Below are 16,418 nucleotides of genomic sequence, written 5' to 3'. Positions count from 1 at the left end.
AATTAACAGTAGACCAGTGATTATGAAGGCTTGGACAGCTAATTTTAGCCTGCAAAAGCTCGGGGTTCAACAAAGGTGAATTACCTGTCAAGTATTTAGGGGTTCCACTCAGCACCAAGAGACTGTCCACTACGCAATGTCATCCACTAATTGAAAGAATGTTAGGCAGAGTCACTTCTTGGACAACCAAATTCCTATCCTATGCTGGCAGGATACAACTAATAAAGAGTGTGTTATTTTCTATACAAACCTTCTGGTCACAAATTTTTGTGTTGCCCAAAAAAGTGATCAACTTGATTGAAGCTGTTTGTAGGAGATTTTTATGGACCGGGGGTGCTGAAATTACAAAAAAGGCTCTGCTAGCCTGGGATAGAGTCTGCTGGCCACAAACAGCTGGAGGAATAAATATTATTGATATAACCATATGGAATAAAGCTGCTATTGGTAAATAATTTTGGAATCTATGCAAGAAACAAGATAGGTTGTGGATATAATGGATTCACATATACTACGGGAAAGGAAGAAAAATATGGGAAATACATCCAACCCAAGCATCCTGGATGGTGAAGAAGATAGTGAAGGCTAGAAAACACTTTGAGGAAGCTGGCCTCCAGCAAAATGACCTGAGTGACATGATGACATATTCAATTAAAAAGATGTATCATAAGCTGAGAGGGAACTTCCCTAAAGTATCATGGAGAAAACTAATTTGCAACAACTTAGGCTTCCCAAAATGGATCTTTAACTTGAGATTGGTGGCTCATGGAAAATTGCTTACAAGAGATAGACTGGCCAAGTGGGGCATCACCAAAGATACTGTATGTTCTTTGTGTGATATTGAGAATGAAACCATAGCTCACATGTTCTTTCATTGCAAATACTCTGCTGCAATTTGGGAAAGATTATTACATTGGCAGGAGATAGATAGGAAAGCTGACAGATGGCCTGGAGAGCAAGTTTGGGCTGAAAAGCTTGCTACAGGGAAAGGGGCGGAAGCATGAATATATAGAATCATCTTGGCATGATGCACTTACTTCATCTGGCAAGAGAGGAACGACAGAATATTTCAAAATAGCAAAAGAACTGAAGACCAACTAGTGAAGTTGGTGGCCCGGGAGATCTATGGTAAAGGTGGCTACAAAGTAAAAGTGGTAGGGTGCCTGAGGAGAATGAATTACTATCCATAGCTTGATTCCTTCTTCTCCAACCAGGAGTAGTTTAGGTGGTTGTAAATCTCAGGACCGTAGTGATCTTTGATTTTGTTCTTTACGAAAGGTCTGTTTTTCGCACTCTTGGGGGTTATTTGTTTTGTACAGAAATATTTTCCCTGGTAATGAAAAAAATTTAATTACCAAAGAAAAAAAAATTGCTTAAATTAAGTAGAGTTCGATATGGAAAACCAAATACAATGTTACTAATATTAGCCTAACTTATGTGAAAATTAATACTACAAGTTTCATGTCTAGTACTAGATAGTGAAAAAAAAGAAAGAAGACTTATACAATAATTACCGCATAATTGTAATGTTCCCCACCAAACAAATTCTTATCTAATTTTTGAATGATTAAAGTATAAACCAAAGGATGCCTTCACTAATCTCGTTAGTCATTCCACGTCACCCTTCCAATCCCTTTTATTCCACGTGGCATCCCCCATAGCCGCGGCGCACCTGCCTATAAAAATCACTCACATTAAACTCGACATCCCACTCCCCACACTCCTCTCTCTCTATATATATAAAGATATCTATGCATAGTTAAAAATGTTTTCCATTTAAGCACGCCCTTCTCTAGAACAGTCTAAGCTCTCTATACCTAATGGAAAAAGCTAACCGGAAAACACATGGGAGTACTGATTCCGGCGCCGAAGACACCACCACCGGAAAACGAGCTAAAATGCAAAATGACGATGAAGAAGAAGAAGAAGAAGGCGATATGATGGCTTGGTTAAGCTTGGACGACGAGAAAATGACTGAGCTTTCCAAGGTACTGGACCCTGATACTGCGTCGTTTCAGCAGTCGTTCAGGGTGAGGTTCATTGAAAACCCGTACACCCCGCCGGTGATCGTACAGTCCTCGTCGGGTTATATTACTATAAACGGCAACGAGGAGTCATGTGGCTCGTCATTTTCCGACTTGGACTCGTCGGCCATGGCGAGTGTTGATAGGGGGAGCTTAAATGGGATTTTATTCGAGGCGATTAAAGGAAAAGCTGTCGCGTGGGGTTCAGACGCCGATGAGGCAGGCGGATGGATGGAAGAAAATGGTGATGACGTGGCGTCGTGGAGTTGGGGTAAACAAATGGACGATGAGGCTAACTGCGGTAAATTTCTGGGGGAAGACTTGTTTGGAAATTGGGACACTGTAGAAAATTGGTGAAAATTATTTTGTAATTACTTAAAACTTATAGGATGATGGTGAAAAAACCAGTTTTGGGGTAGGGCTTTAGGAATAGGGGTGTGATCTGCTAATATTAGAATATGGTGAGATCTGATTAGATATATTTGTTACTTCTTTTCTAAATGAAGATGCAAGAGTTGTGCTTTTCTCTTCTTTTCCGTATTAGGAATTTCAACTTTTTCTGCTTTTTATTTTTTGTTTTTTGCCATCTTCTTTACAACGCTTTTATAGCCCTAATTTCTGCTGTAGTATTATTTTTATTTTTATAACATAGACAATCTAAAAATCAAACTTTTAGTTTTGAATACCCTTTTTAAAATAGTTATGTATCATCAACCTATAGTTTTATTAAGTTAATAAACAAAAAATTAATTACCAAAAAAATAAAATTAAGTTAATAACCAGTATGTGTACCAGAACTGTGACTATGTTGAAGTAGTTATAGTCATCAAGTAATACTTTTCCAATATAGTGGTCAATATATTAAACGGAAAAGGGCCTAATATGCCCATTTACTATATGAAATAGGACAGGCTAGCCCTCTGTTAAAAGTTGATCTCTATTCTGCCCTTGCCGTCAACAAATGGGCTCATATATGCCCTCCATCACTAACGGGAGACTCATAAAGCCACATGTAATATATGTGAGAGCAAGTTAGACCTAGTTCGAATTGTATAGGGCATATATGAGTCAGTTATAATAGTTATTTCTCAAACACTTCACAACTCCATATCAGTTTACTTAGACATCTATTTGACAACACCAAACTAATTATCATAGCAAATAAACTCAGTCATAGACACAACAAATGAACGATAATGACTTCATTAAATCCTTGTACAAAAAAATAATGCTTCATTACATAATAAAAGATAACAATTAAGCCACAATAATACTAACATTACATATCATTTCCCACGGATCCAAAGAACATAACAAAACATCCCAATATCACACACATGAAAATCCATATCTTCTTCCGAAATTTAGCATCAAGCACAACTGAGTACTTTAAATCGGTCACTTTCTTCATTAGAACAATTCTTTACAATTCCAAGGCTTCTATTCCTCCGTGATCGACGAGCATCATAACATTCTCAAGATCAAACTTTCCTTTGGAGAGCATTTCTTTCACGGATTAGAGCTTCCTTTTCCTTCTTTAAACTGCATATGAGATTTGAAACTCTAGGAGGAAGCTCTTCATATTACCATGCCCAATAAGAATATTTTTCATCCGAAAAATAAAAAATAAAAAAAATAAATTTACAAGCAAATCAGAATAATTAAAAGAACCCATCAAAAAATTTACTTACCTCATGCTTCGAGCACTTGAAAAACGTTCTCCCAACATTTAAAGGAGTCCATGCCATGAAATAATTGGCAGCAAGTCCACAACGACACCTCCTATTCGACCCCTTTGAGCTACTAGAACATTTCGACGTTGTCTTTTGTTATGATTCCACCCCTTTGAGCTACTAGAATTTAATGAAGTCATTGTCGTTCATTTGAATGTTTGTGTCTATGACTTAGTTTATTTGCTGTGATAATTAGTTTAGTATTGTCAAATAGGTGTCTAAGTAAACTGATATGGAGTTGTGAAGTGTTTGAGAAATGACTATTATAACTGACTCATATATGCCCCTATACAATTCGAACTACGTCTAACTTGCCCTCACATATATTCCACGTGGCTTTATGAGTCTCCCGTTAGTGATGGAGGGCATATATGAACCCATTTGTTGACGGCAAGGGCAGAATAGAGATCAACTTTTAACGGAGGGCTAGCCTGTCCTATTTCACATAGTAAAGGGACATTTTAGGCCTTTTCCCGTATAATAAATGGACCACGTTATTTGGCAGGGACATATAAACGTAGCGCACGTTTTTTTACATGTCGCTTTCCAACTCAAACTATAGAGTTAAATAATTTAATTTATGAATTGATGTTCAATTCACGTCTGTGTGCACCAAAAAGTTTAGGAGTTCTGAGGTTCCACATTTACAAATCCCAAAAAGGACAGTTCGGTGCATTAGATATTCTGTGTTCCCGCAGGGTCCGGAAAAGGTCAGACCCTAAGGGATGTGACGTATACAACTTACCCTAATACAAGCATTAGTGGTTGCGTCTACTGCTCGAACTCGTGAATCATATATTACACGAAAATAATTTTACCATTGATCTATGGCTCCCCTCGAGGTTCTACATTTTTCAACTTATTAAAATCTTGAAGTTATCCTTATCTTGTGGGTGTGTAAAATTACTGTTTTCTAACTACAAATGAGTCGTGGTCTATTTGAAAATTGGGTAGCTGTAGCAATAGTAGACACAGTGTTGCTTGTGTTGAGAAAATAATTCATTATAGGGTAGATTAGTCGATCAATTAGAATTAAGTAAGTGATTAACTTAGTTAGACACATTGTATCAGCATTTTACACACAATGAAAGAATAACATTTCTTATTTTCATCATCTTCTTCTTCTCTACTGTGTCTTTACCTTTCTGTTCATCTTCTTCTTAATACAAATTCAGTTTGACAAGAGAAACCAAGGATTGGGGCTTTTAACTAACCAAATTAGGTGTGTGAAAATTCTATCTTTACTATAGATAAGTCTAAGTCTATTTAAAATTTGGGTCACTATTTTAATTAAGTGATTGTAGATGTGATAGTTTTCAAAATAGAAACCAAGAAATGTGGCCTTTAACTAACCAAATCAACCCCTTTCGGCAAGAAAGCAGGCGTACATGAAAGAGATTAAAAGATGAAATCATGAAATTCTAATTATCAAGACCATTCGAAATAATCATAAGCCTTTTATAAAAAAAACTATCATTCCCAAGAAATGTCAAAGTTTGAAGTATTATGAAAGCAGAATCTATTTTTTATGTAAATGTAGACATTACTTTCTTCGTTTTTCCAACTAAAAATTTATATACAAGTTATTAAACTAATATTTTTAGAAAATAGAAAAACATATTTGGACAAGTCTGGGTGTTTATAAGACTCCCACAAATTTAGGTGTGTCTTATGACTAAAAGGGACAAGTTAAGGGGTAATTATACAAGGGGAAGTGCATAGTTAATCACTAATTAGTGCGGTGTAAATGTTAAGGTCACTATATCTTTAATATTTACACAACACTCATGAAGAAAAGGTAAAATCTTATTTTCGTATTAATTTTAATAAAATAGTGACTATTTTTGCTTAACATTAAAAATACTGAATAAAAACTAAATACCGCATTAAAAAATTGCTACCCCACACCATTTCTACATTATATAACACACTCTTAAATTTAAGTAATTACGTACAGTTAAACAAAAAGGGGATAAGTTGGGTCTAAACTCTTGTCTAATACGAGGACTGAGCAATCTCCAATTTTCAAATAGTTAATTGGGCAGAATAAGACCTCCCGGTGAATTGGAAGTGCACACATAGTCATTTAAGGGGATGCTATTTAGAAATTAGTCACTACTTATTTTGTCTTGAATTTTTAAATTAAAAATTCTAATTTCAGGACAATTCAGAACATTTTTGTTTTGAAATTTTGAACTGAACAACTAAAATTCAGGACGCAATGACTAATTCCTAAGAGATCTTTACACAAATAGCCGACCATATTGATTAATTACTTTTTCTTGCCATATACATAGTTTATACATTGATTATATATAATTATACATAAATTATGTATATATTATACTTCCACCGGCTATTTTTAGTTTAAGCAGTTAGGTGGTCGACTATTTGGGTTAATTCTTCAATTCCCTAAATAGCAGCCCTTTAGAGTGGCTACCTGGTGTAATTTCTGCTGAATTGGATTATATTTGGGTAGTTCGGTTCTTTTTCTCAGTAAAAATTACACGGGGCGCCCTATTTGGTCTCTCCCATTTACCATATACCCATTTTAAAAAAAAGTTTTAACTTATATCCACTTTTAAATAACTTCAAACCTCTTTCTCCCCCTCTTTCTCCTCCTTCGTTTTCTTCTTCTTCTCCTCCTCCTTCTTCTTATTCTTCTTCTTCGAGTGATACTAAACAACTTCAAGGAACTCATATTTTTGAACACAAGTAGACACAAGTGCATCTTCCTCACATAAAGCGAAGCTCTTGAATCATTCAGGAAACTTGGTTTAATTGATGATATGTCAGGGAAGCCACTATGGCAAAGTTTTGATGAACCCACTGATACCTTCCTTCATGGTATGAGGATGGACGACGGGAAGTTCAAGTTGACTGCTTGGAAATTACCCAAAAGGACCCAAGCACTTAAGTGCATCCTCTAGGAGTTGAAGTTCAACAAATATTAAATAAATTTCAGCTCCTAAAATGCTGAAGTTCAGCAGATACTAAACAAACTGCAGCTCTTAGAATGCTGAACTTCAGCAATTACAAAACAAAAATTTCAGCCAAAATTGCTGAAGTCCAGCAATTATTGAACTGAAGTGCATCCTCTATGAGCTGAAGTTCAGCAAATACTAAACAAATTTCAGCTCCTAAAATGCCGAAGTTCAGCAGAAACTAAACAAATTTCAGCTCCTAGAATGCTGAATTTCAGCAATTACAAAACAAAAATTTCAGCCAAAATTGCTGAAATTCAGCAATTATTGAATTGAAGTGCATCCTCTAGGAGCTGAAGTTCAGCAAATCCTAAACAAATTTCAGCTCCTAAAATGCTGAAGTTCATCAGATACTAAACAAATTTTAGCTCCTAGAATGTTGAAGTTCAGCAATTACAAAATAAAAATTTCAGCCAAAATTGCTGAAGTTCAACAATTATTGAACTGAAGCTTTCTATTGCACTATGAACTGAAATTTGCGTGATTGCCTTTGCAAGTCAGGCCAAACTTCAGGCAAAAATATCTGAAGTTTTGCTTTGATAAGATTACACTTCAGGCAAAACATTCTGAAGTTCAAACTTCAGGCATAAATTTTTGCTACTTCAAGCCCGTATGTCTGAAGTTATCCGAAAAGTGGGTACGCTTGTAATTTTTTTTGTAAAGCGGGTATAGATTAAAAACTGACCCAAAAATCAGGTATAGATGCAAATCCCTCTTTTTCCCACAACTCCACAATGTAGTGGGCTTCATTCTTTTTTGTTTTCTTACATTTTCTTTGGGACAAACAACAGTAGTTTTATGCCATGGGCTGTGTTTCCTTTTTGCATTAGGAAGTGGAATCATTATAGCTAGCTCCCCGTAGATATTCCCTCCGTCTCATTTTATGTGCAGGTGTTTGACTCGACATAAAATTTAAGAAGATTTTTTTTTTTTGAATTTATGGTCTAAAATAAGTCATAAATATTTATTTGGTTGTGAATCATCTTTAAAAATTGAAAATTTAAAGTTAAATCATTTCTAACTATGAAAGTATGATATTCTTTTCTGACATACTAAAAAAAAAAGTATACCCCAAAATTAGGGCAGAGGGGGTATGCTTAGTATATTTATGTAATGCACTAGTTATTTTTTGGATAGCCATGTTGTTCGAGTCAAATTACTCGCTTAATTCTATGGAATACCTATTATGTATCAAGTAAGTTTGTCAGCCAAGGCTTGGACAACTCATTAGCTCTTGCACTAGGAAGTATATTCCTTGTACCGCACAAATAGAAGTAGAGAGGAAAATAATCAAGTGAAGTCATTAGTTATGAAGATAATAAAATACCAATGTTATGCCTATCATCCCAAAAAGTCATTTTGGCCGGAAGTAACTTTCTTCTCACTGGAATATTACATGGCAACGACTTAAGTTGTGTTTGAGCATCCCAAATAGTTGAAGATTTACAAACTTAGCATGAAAGCACTGTCGAGAGTTAAAATGGGTAAATTCTCCACCCATCTTGAAATCTCAGGATATGAACAGGAGACAAGATTTTCGCTAACGATATTCAAAAAAGAAAAAAGGTTAGAGAATTAAAAGAGAACGTAGCTAGTGGATTGAATCAATGATCTTTTAAAGGTTTTGAACCCCCTTGACCACTAAGTTATGCTTTTGGGCTGTGTCAAGGGAATTCAAAACATAATATATAAAGGTAAAAAATAAATTTTGCCTTATATATACAGTATAATTTTTCGGCGAAGGGGGTTCGGGTGAACCTCAGCCCCCTATCCGCCCCTCGATATGGAGTCCAATCATTTTCTTTTAATTTCTTCAAATCTTATCCACAGAGAAATGCAACAACAAAAAAAAAAACAAAAAAAACAGAGATAATGAAAGATGAGCAAAAAAGACGTATTCGGGATTTAAATTTGATATATTTAATCTTTATGTTCTTATTATTGAACATGCGGATTTAAATGGAATATTATGAGTGCTTTAGCACCCATTGTCTTTGACCAAATTTAGTAGATTACGTAGGCAACTATTAAAAAGTTTAAATAAGTATTAAATGAGCACCCACAACTAAGCTCATTTTCTCACTTTTTTTGGAATTTTTTCCGATGAACATTACTAGAAATTCGGGAAAAATCGTCCAAAAAAATCCGACCAAAGTAGGTCGGTAATGGCCAATAACCGTCCAAAACGTGACCATTAACGTGTGGTCGGTATTTTGAAGGTCAGAAGGGCATACCGACCAAAGTTTGTCGGAAATTACCGACCAACTTTGGTCAGTCAATTAAATTCAAAAAAAAAAAAGTTTCTGAAAAAATCGAATATTTTAATTATGTAATTAAAAAATACACCATCTGGGAATCGAACCAGGGTCTGTACTGCGGCAGGATACTATTCTACCACTAGACCATTGGTGCATTTTATTTTAAGACCGTCTTTTATTTCATTTATACTCTTTAATTTTATTTTCGGACGAAAATAACCGACCAATGTCAGTCGATTTTATTAAAAAATAAAATTACCAACCGCATTCGGTCGGATTTTAAAAATGACCGGCCGAATTAACTGACCGATTGCAGTCGGTTTTTTAACATTAATTTTAATTTATTTTAAATGAAAAATCGACCAAAGCTGGTCGGCTTCTTGAAAAATAAATTTCGCGAGAGTCAAAAATAATTTCCCACATTTTTGCGCCAAATAAAACTGACCAAAGTTGGTCGGTTTTGTAAAAAAAATTAAAAAATAAAATATTTTGAAAAACCGACCGACTTTGTCGATTTTTTGGCCGACCAAAATAGGTCGGTAGACCGCGATCGGTTTTTGCCGATTTTCTAATAGTAAAATACCCATGACTTCAAAATCTTGAATCCACCATTATCATTAAACCTATGACACTTTTAAAATTATGAATTCAAAATTTAATATTTGTTGAATTTTGTGATTTTTTAATTATATTTATACTCTATGTAAAAAAAATTAGTAGTTCGATTGAGAACCCATACGTGCTACATCCGCCACTGGCAACAAGGCTTATGATCCAATGATACGTGTTTAACTCTTGCTCTCCCTTTCATCTTCATGATCCAAAAAAAAAAGACAGTTCGGTGCACTAAATTTTCGTTATGTGCGGGGTCCGGGAAGGATCGAATTATAAGGATCTATTGTATGCAGCTTACCCTATATTTCTGTAAAAAATTATTTCCACAGCGTGAACCCGTGATCTCCTGGTCAAATAACCTTACCAGTAGTTACGTCGAGACTTCCCACAAAAAAATATGGATTAAAAATGAAAAAAATGAGCAAAGGACAATCCTTCAATGTGGTAAAAGAATTTTGGTCGTCTTGTGCACCCGTTTAAGCAAGCTTTCCACTTTCGACAAAAACTGCCAAAAATAGACTGATTGCATTTACCAAGTGTAATTACTCTGGTCAAGAATGCCTTACCCAAAGATAGTCCTTCTCAGCAGTTGATTTTGACGGAAAAACGTAAACAAAAAGTTTGACATATTATAATAAGGATAGACAATTTATCGGTTGGGTTAATTAGGCGTTGGACACAACCAGCCTAATAATATTTTTTGACATGATGCGGTATTGTCCGCTTTGGACTAAGCCAACACGATTTATCTCACAACACCTCACACCTTTTAGAGATACAAATATATTTGTATGTACGCTCCAAATATTTTCACATATCAATGTAAGACTTTATTCGCACACCAAATAATTTAACTTCTTTTTTGTGTGCTCGTTTTCAAGCTCATAAGGATAAGCAAACCGAGCCCCGCACCATAGCACCCGCCAATCTCGTCTCACCAAAATCTGGACTCTGATATCAATTGTTGTGTTCAACTAACCTAATAATACTATTAACATAGTATGATATTATCCGCCTTTGGCCAAACCCGCACGATTTTACCAAAAGGTCTCACACCATTAAAAGTTCTTACACCTTAAATTTAGGCTGCTGATATTTTTAGTTGCCGATGTGGGATTTCATTCACATTATTGAGTCGGACGAGTTTGCATGTTCAGATCATAATCGTGGAGAATACATTATAAAGTAGTACTCCCTCCGTTCAAATTTATGTGAACCCTTTGAGTGAGCACAGAGTTTAAGAAAAAATGAAAGTTTTTGGAACTTGTGGTCCTAAACAAGTCAAAGAGGGGTCCAAAGTATTTGTGTGGTTATAAAAGCTTCACATTAAAGGTAGAATTGTAAGTTTGAACTAAATTATTTCAAAATTTAAAAAGATACATTCTTTTTGAAAATGATAAAAAAAAAAAAAAATAGTTTCACGTGAACCGAAAATGAAACCGAGTGAGGGAGTAATAAAAGTTCACTTTATGTTTTATTCTCGAAAGTAAAAGATGACAACATTTTGAGTCAAATGGATTAAAATATAATGTACATTTGTTGAAGGTGGGAAAGTACTTTCAAAAAGCATATTCCCCCTGGGAGTTGCTTGCTAGTCCTCTGGATTCCTATATTTTATTCTTTCCTTCAAAAAAATGAGGTCCTATTAAAAGGGGATAATTACATAGAAGTACAGCTCACATAGGTGCTTTTCATCCGCATAGCATCATTTTATATTTTCATCCATATAACCCATGAAACTCTCATAACATGACATCATCGACTCGATATAATTTTATAGATCTATATGTGATTATTTTGTTCTTTGCACATAACAAGCTTAAATCGATCATATATATTCCTATTGCAACTACAACAATGAAACCCAACTATAATGCAACTTGAAAAAAAAATTAAATTTTCTTCTTTCCCAAGTTCTAAATAGCAGAAACAAAAGAATAAAAAATAAAAAATAAAAAAAATTGCTACAAGTTCGCAATTTGGCAGAGAAATCAACAAAAAAATGACTTTATATATCGATTGTTCGAGAAAAAGTGAGAAAAAATTTATTTTCACTTTTAATTCTGCATATGTTTTACATGTATAAAAATGTATAACTATGTATAAACTCGTATGTGAAAGAGGAACTTACTTCAAAGAGAAAGACCACCGCACCAAAGTCGAACATAAATCGCGAATAGAAAGAGTAATGTTGTATAACACTATTTACACATTTAATATACAATATTATATACTTATAATAATTTTGTATAATATTGTATAATATTGTATAATTATGTATAATGTTGTATACGAAAAATGGATTTCACCGTCAATTTTCTTTTTCAACTGATATGATTCTTAAAACCAATGTTAATCATGTTCAATCAACCCAATATTCTAGATTTAAGTTACTAAAAGCTTTTTCAATATTTTTAGCTTCACCCAAATAATTTTACCGGTATTAATCAACACCCATTTGATTTTTTTCACCAAAATACATCTTCCTTAAATATGTTAAAAAAACTCATAAATTAAAATAGCTTTAAAATCTCAGTCCAGAACTTCATTCTTGAAAAGATTTCAACAAAAATCAAGAACCCAGTTCGGCTTTTTCAATCCAGAATTTCTATCTTGAAGAAATTTCAAAGAGTTGCAATGTAGTCCAATTCAATCAAATCTCTAGGTTGAAGCTTCTTCGATCAATTAATTTCAATAGCACCCACTCAAATTTGAGCACGATTCTTTCATAAGTTTTCAGATGTGAAAAAGCTTCTAACTCCCTCAACCTAATTTTTGGTTTGGATATTAAAATCTTGACTTCATAATAAACTTAGGAGAGGTGACCACCAGAGTGGAGAGAAGAAGAGGAAAAAATATAGAAGAGATGAGTGAAGATTATTTGGGTTAAACATGGAAGCTTTTATTTCAAGAAATATACAATATGGGTCTCAACCCGTAAATTCCCAAAATATGGGCTCTTTATGATTATAGAACTGGGTCGGGTGATATACGGTGTAATTGAGACTATTAAAAGGGTATCTTCCTTTTAATTTACTTTCTATCCATTTCAAAGCAAAATTTGAGATGCAGATTTGATAATATTAAGTATTCCATATTGGTTATAGTTTTATATTCTCTTTTGATTCCCATAGCCATTGGTCAAATTGGGATGGAAAAGAAGTTCCCATTCGGTAACCTTTTTGTTAAAAGAAGAATTCAATGTTCCTCTTGTATATATGCTAATGCTAATCTAAGATTTTGTGAATCAAATGCATGGGCCATTATTAAAAGAATTCATATTTATATAAATATGGTTGGCAAAAGATTGAGCTGGAATTGTTTGATGATCTCATGATGTTTTTCTATACAAACAGAAAAAGGACAGAAATTGTGTTTGGTATGATCTAACTAAAGAAAACCAAAAAATGTACTTGGTTCGTATACCAACTTCACATTAATTAATTAAAGTTATGCACCACTTTTATATTTTCTATTTGGAATTTCTTGATTATCTATCTGCTGTTCCAACTGCAGCTTAACTGCTCATGAACAGCATCAGATAAAAACAAGTCCACATACATAAATTTATTCATTTTAGAATTAGTTGCTTGTGCATATGAGCAACAAATTTAAGAAAAATAGCTTATTCTTATCTTAAAAAATAATTTATGCTTTAGCTGTTGCTTTCTAGTTCCTACTTATCATCTCCAGCAAGGACAGTTGATCATTTGTCCGGTAATATTTAAAGTCACATCTATGGGTGGCAAAATTATTTTAAAAAAAATAGTTATTCACCCATATTATTCATTAAAAAATAGTTTGAATAATGAACTTTTTAAATCGGGTCAAATATGGATAAAAATCATATTATCCACGTAGAAAATTAATAACCAATATGTTTAACTTTTACATTTGTAAAGCGTGAAAATTGGAGTTCCTTAAGTTTGGTAGATTAGAAATTCTCCCAAAAGTGATCATAGTCAAGAAGTCATGGATAATATGGATATCCATATTATCCGCTTGTTAACCCATTTACTATCCGTATTAAATATGGGTCAGGTCGAATAATTTAACCATTTTTTACATTATCCGTTTTTGACCAACCCATATCTGACCCAACCCGCCCGTTTGCCACCATCTGTCACATCTGAAGCAAATCTAACTGCTGCATTCAAGAAAAGGAAAGTGTTTGAATATATGTGTGAATCAATGATTAAACCGTTGTAGCTTTGCCTAATTGGGTGATTGCTTGCTCATGTTTTTTAATCTTAAAAAAAGAAATATTAGGCGTCATTGCTTATTGGTTAAGAAATAGAGGAGTAAATTTTAGGGGTGATCATTTAACTTTGTGTTAATTATCTAAAAGTCATTTTTTTTGTTACGTAAAAGTCATTCAACTTTGTGTTCATTACCCAAATGTCATTTTTCTTTCTTTTGTTACACAAAAATTATTTTACTATGTTCTAGTTATCACAATAATAAGATTTTACAAACTTTTCATCTGAAAAGTTTATTATGCCCTTGACATTATAAATTCTCCCATTTATATAATATATTCGTACATTTACTTTTTTCTTAGTATTACTTTTCAAGATATATAAGTAGCATTATTAAATTTGTCAGTAACATTACCGTGAATAAATCTCAAGTCAACATTCTTAATCATGCTTAATGAAAATTTAAAAAATTAAAGTTCATTGATTTATCAGCCAAGCCATACCCATTAATTTAATAAATAAAATACCCATATTTAGCAAAATGACACATCATATTAATACTTTCAAATAAATAATATTAATAGATAAAGCTTTAAAAAACTTAATATTAAACACAAATATATTTGAATTTTTTAAAATATTATTGACTATTAAAAATTATCATTTGTTAAACAAATATGTTTTTGTTATTTTAAATAAGTATTAAAAAATAAATTTTTTTATCGTTTTTATATTTAAAACATGTTCATGTTTGAATATGATTAAACACTTGAGTGCCATGAAAAAATTAAATATATGGATATATTATAAAAATAATAAATAAAATAATTTAAAATTATTTTAATTATAAGTAAAATACCTAGGTAAAAATATATTATATAGTATATAATATAGAAGATATTACATAAATGAGAGAATTAATGTCAAGGACATAATAAATTTTTTCAAGTAAAAGTATTATAAAATCTAGCGAATGTGACTTTTGTGATAAATAGAGCAAAATAAAATAATTTGACTTTTGGGTAATGAACATAAAGTTGAAAGATTTTTACATAACAAAAAAAAATGACTTTTGCGTAATGAATACAAAATTCAATGACCACTCATAAAATTTACTCACAAATGAGTGGTAGCAGAAATACAGGCCTAGCTGTCGATAATACATTGGTTGATTTGAGCGTGAGGGACCAACATAGTAAAACTAACAAATAGTGAAAAGGGGTGATGCTTTATTTATTTTTTTGTTTAACTATACTGTATTAGAAACTTACTTGCCGACTAATTTCCAATTCGTGTTGGATATCACACTAAGAAGTTTTCAAATCTGGGACCTCCTATTTAAGCGTGGAGAAATTCCCAACCATCTCACCTCACGACTCGATAAAAACGATAATGTTATTAATTAATTGAAACTATGGCCAAGTAACAATGATTATGGAATGGCCCCTTAGAATATTGATTTGTTACACCCTCAGGTAAGTAGGGACTGAAGAATTTACCCAAGAAGAGAAGGCATTATTAAAGAAATAAATGATGATGATTCGAGGGGTCCTAATTGATTAGCCATAAGTGTGTGGGATTATATTTTCTTGTTTGTTTGGGGTGGGGTGGGGTGGGGTGGGGGGGTGATAGTGGTCTACGATTTGAAAACCCCATATTGAAAGGAGAAAAGAGACATCAAAAGTGGGCCATCAAATTCTTACAATAATAGAGTCAGCTGCTCCCTTTGATTTGACCAATCAATATCCACAACAAAATGGAGTCTAGAACCCATTTGTGATTTTTTGGACAAGTGTGACGGAAATGTGTGTTTAAAAAAAAGAGTGATCTTTCTATATATAGCGCTCTTTTGAAGAACACTATACTTTAACGGAGTTTTGGCCATTAAAGTATATCGCTCTTTAAAAGAGCGCTATATATATATATATATATATATATATATATATATATATATATATAACATCATTATAAACTGCGCTATACAGGGCTGATAAGACAGTTATGCATAGCGCGGTATATAACCGTGCTATATATGTATAGCACAGTTATATACTGCGCTATACATAGATAAATAAACACTCCCCTCCTTCCCCACATTCGAACCAGACGACCCCTCCCCCATTTTAATTCTGAATCGATCATCCGGACTAAGATATTAATGTTCTAAAAAAATATGTAAAAATTGAGAAATCATTATTTTTTGTTAATAAAAATGTTAATAAATTTCTTTTACTATTTTATATGTATTTTAGTGAATATTTTGTGATTAAAATGTATTTGTTGTTTTTATCTAGTTTAGACTATTTATTTGCTTAAAGAATAGTGCCCTTTTAGCATAGTAAAATGTAGAGCCTTTTAGCGTAGAATCCCTATAGTTTAAGTATCTTTTATACTGATAGATCAAACACAAACTCTGTCCAATTTATAAAAATTAATTATTTAATTTACAAAACAAATATACAAAATTATGAAAATATTAAAATTGACACACATAAGAATTCAGGATAGCTTGGTGCTACTGAGTCTCAAATATGGAGCCTGGAACCCATAGGTATATACTCTGTCCAATTAAATATGATAAAAATTAATTATTTAATTTACAAAACAA

At 33.0% G+C, this 16,418-nt stretch overlaps 2 protein-coding genes across 2 annotated transcripts; both read left to right on the top strand.

The window, feature by feature from the left end:
• The first annotated feature begins 560 nt into the window (after positions 1 to 560).
• On the top strand, positions 561 to 1,001 carry LOC138895060 (uncharacterized). Its single transcript, XM_070179792.1, has one exon. The coding sequence runs from the start codon at positions 561 to 563 to the stop codon at positions 999 to 1,001; it is 441 nt and encodes a 146-aa protein (XP_070035893.1).
• A 689-nt stretch (positions 1,002 to 1,690) lies between these two features.
• On the top strand, positions 1,691 to 2,561 carry LOC104087912 (uncharacterized). The gene has a single exon (XM_009592490.4). It carries the CDS (start codon positions 1,818 to 1,820, stop codon positions 2,376 to 2,378), a length of 561 nt encoding a protein of 186 aa, XP_009590785.1. The 5' UTR covers positions 1,691 to 1,817; the 3' UTR covers positions 2,379 to 2,561.
• Positions 2,562 to 16,418: the final 13,857 nt, after the last annotated feature.

This window comes from Nicotiana tomentosiformis, chromosome 7 (genome assembly GCF_000390325.3).
Source record: "Nicotiana tomentosiformis chromosome 7, ASM39032v3, whole genome shotgun sequence".
Lineage (NCBI taxonomy): Eukaryota > Viridiplantae > Streptophyta > Magnoliopsida > Solanales > Solanaceae > Nicotiana > Nicotiana tomentosiformis.
Note: the sequence above shows the minus strand (reverse complement) of the source record. Positions and strands in the feature narration are given on the sequence as shown.

What these genes read in the sequence shown, in the direction of transcription:
- LOC138895060 (XM_070179792.1), top strand. Translation starts at nt 561, where the DNA reads ATGGTGAAGAAGATAGTGAAGGCTAGAAAACACTTTGAGGAAGCTGGC.
- LOC104087912 (XM_009592490.4), top strand. Translation starts at nt 1,818, where the DNA reads ATGGAAAAAGCTAACCGGAAAACACATGGGAGTACTGATTCCGGCGCC.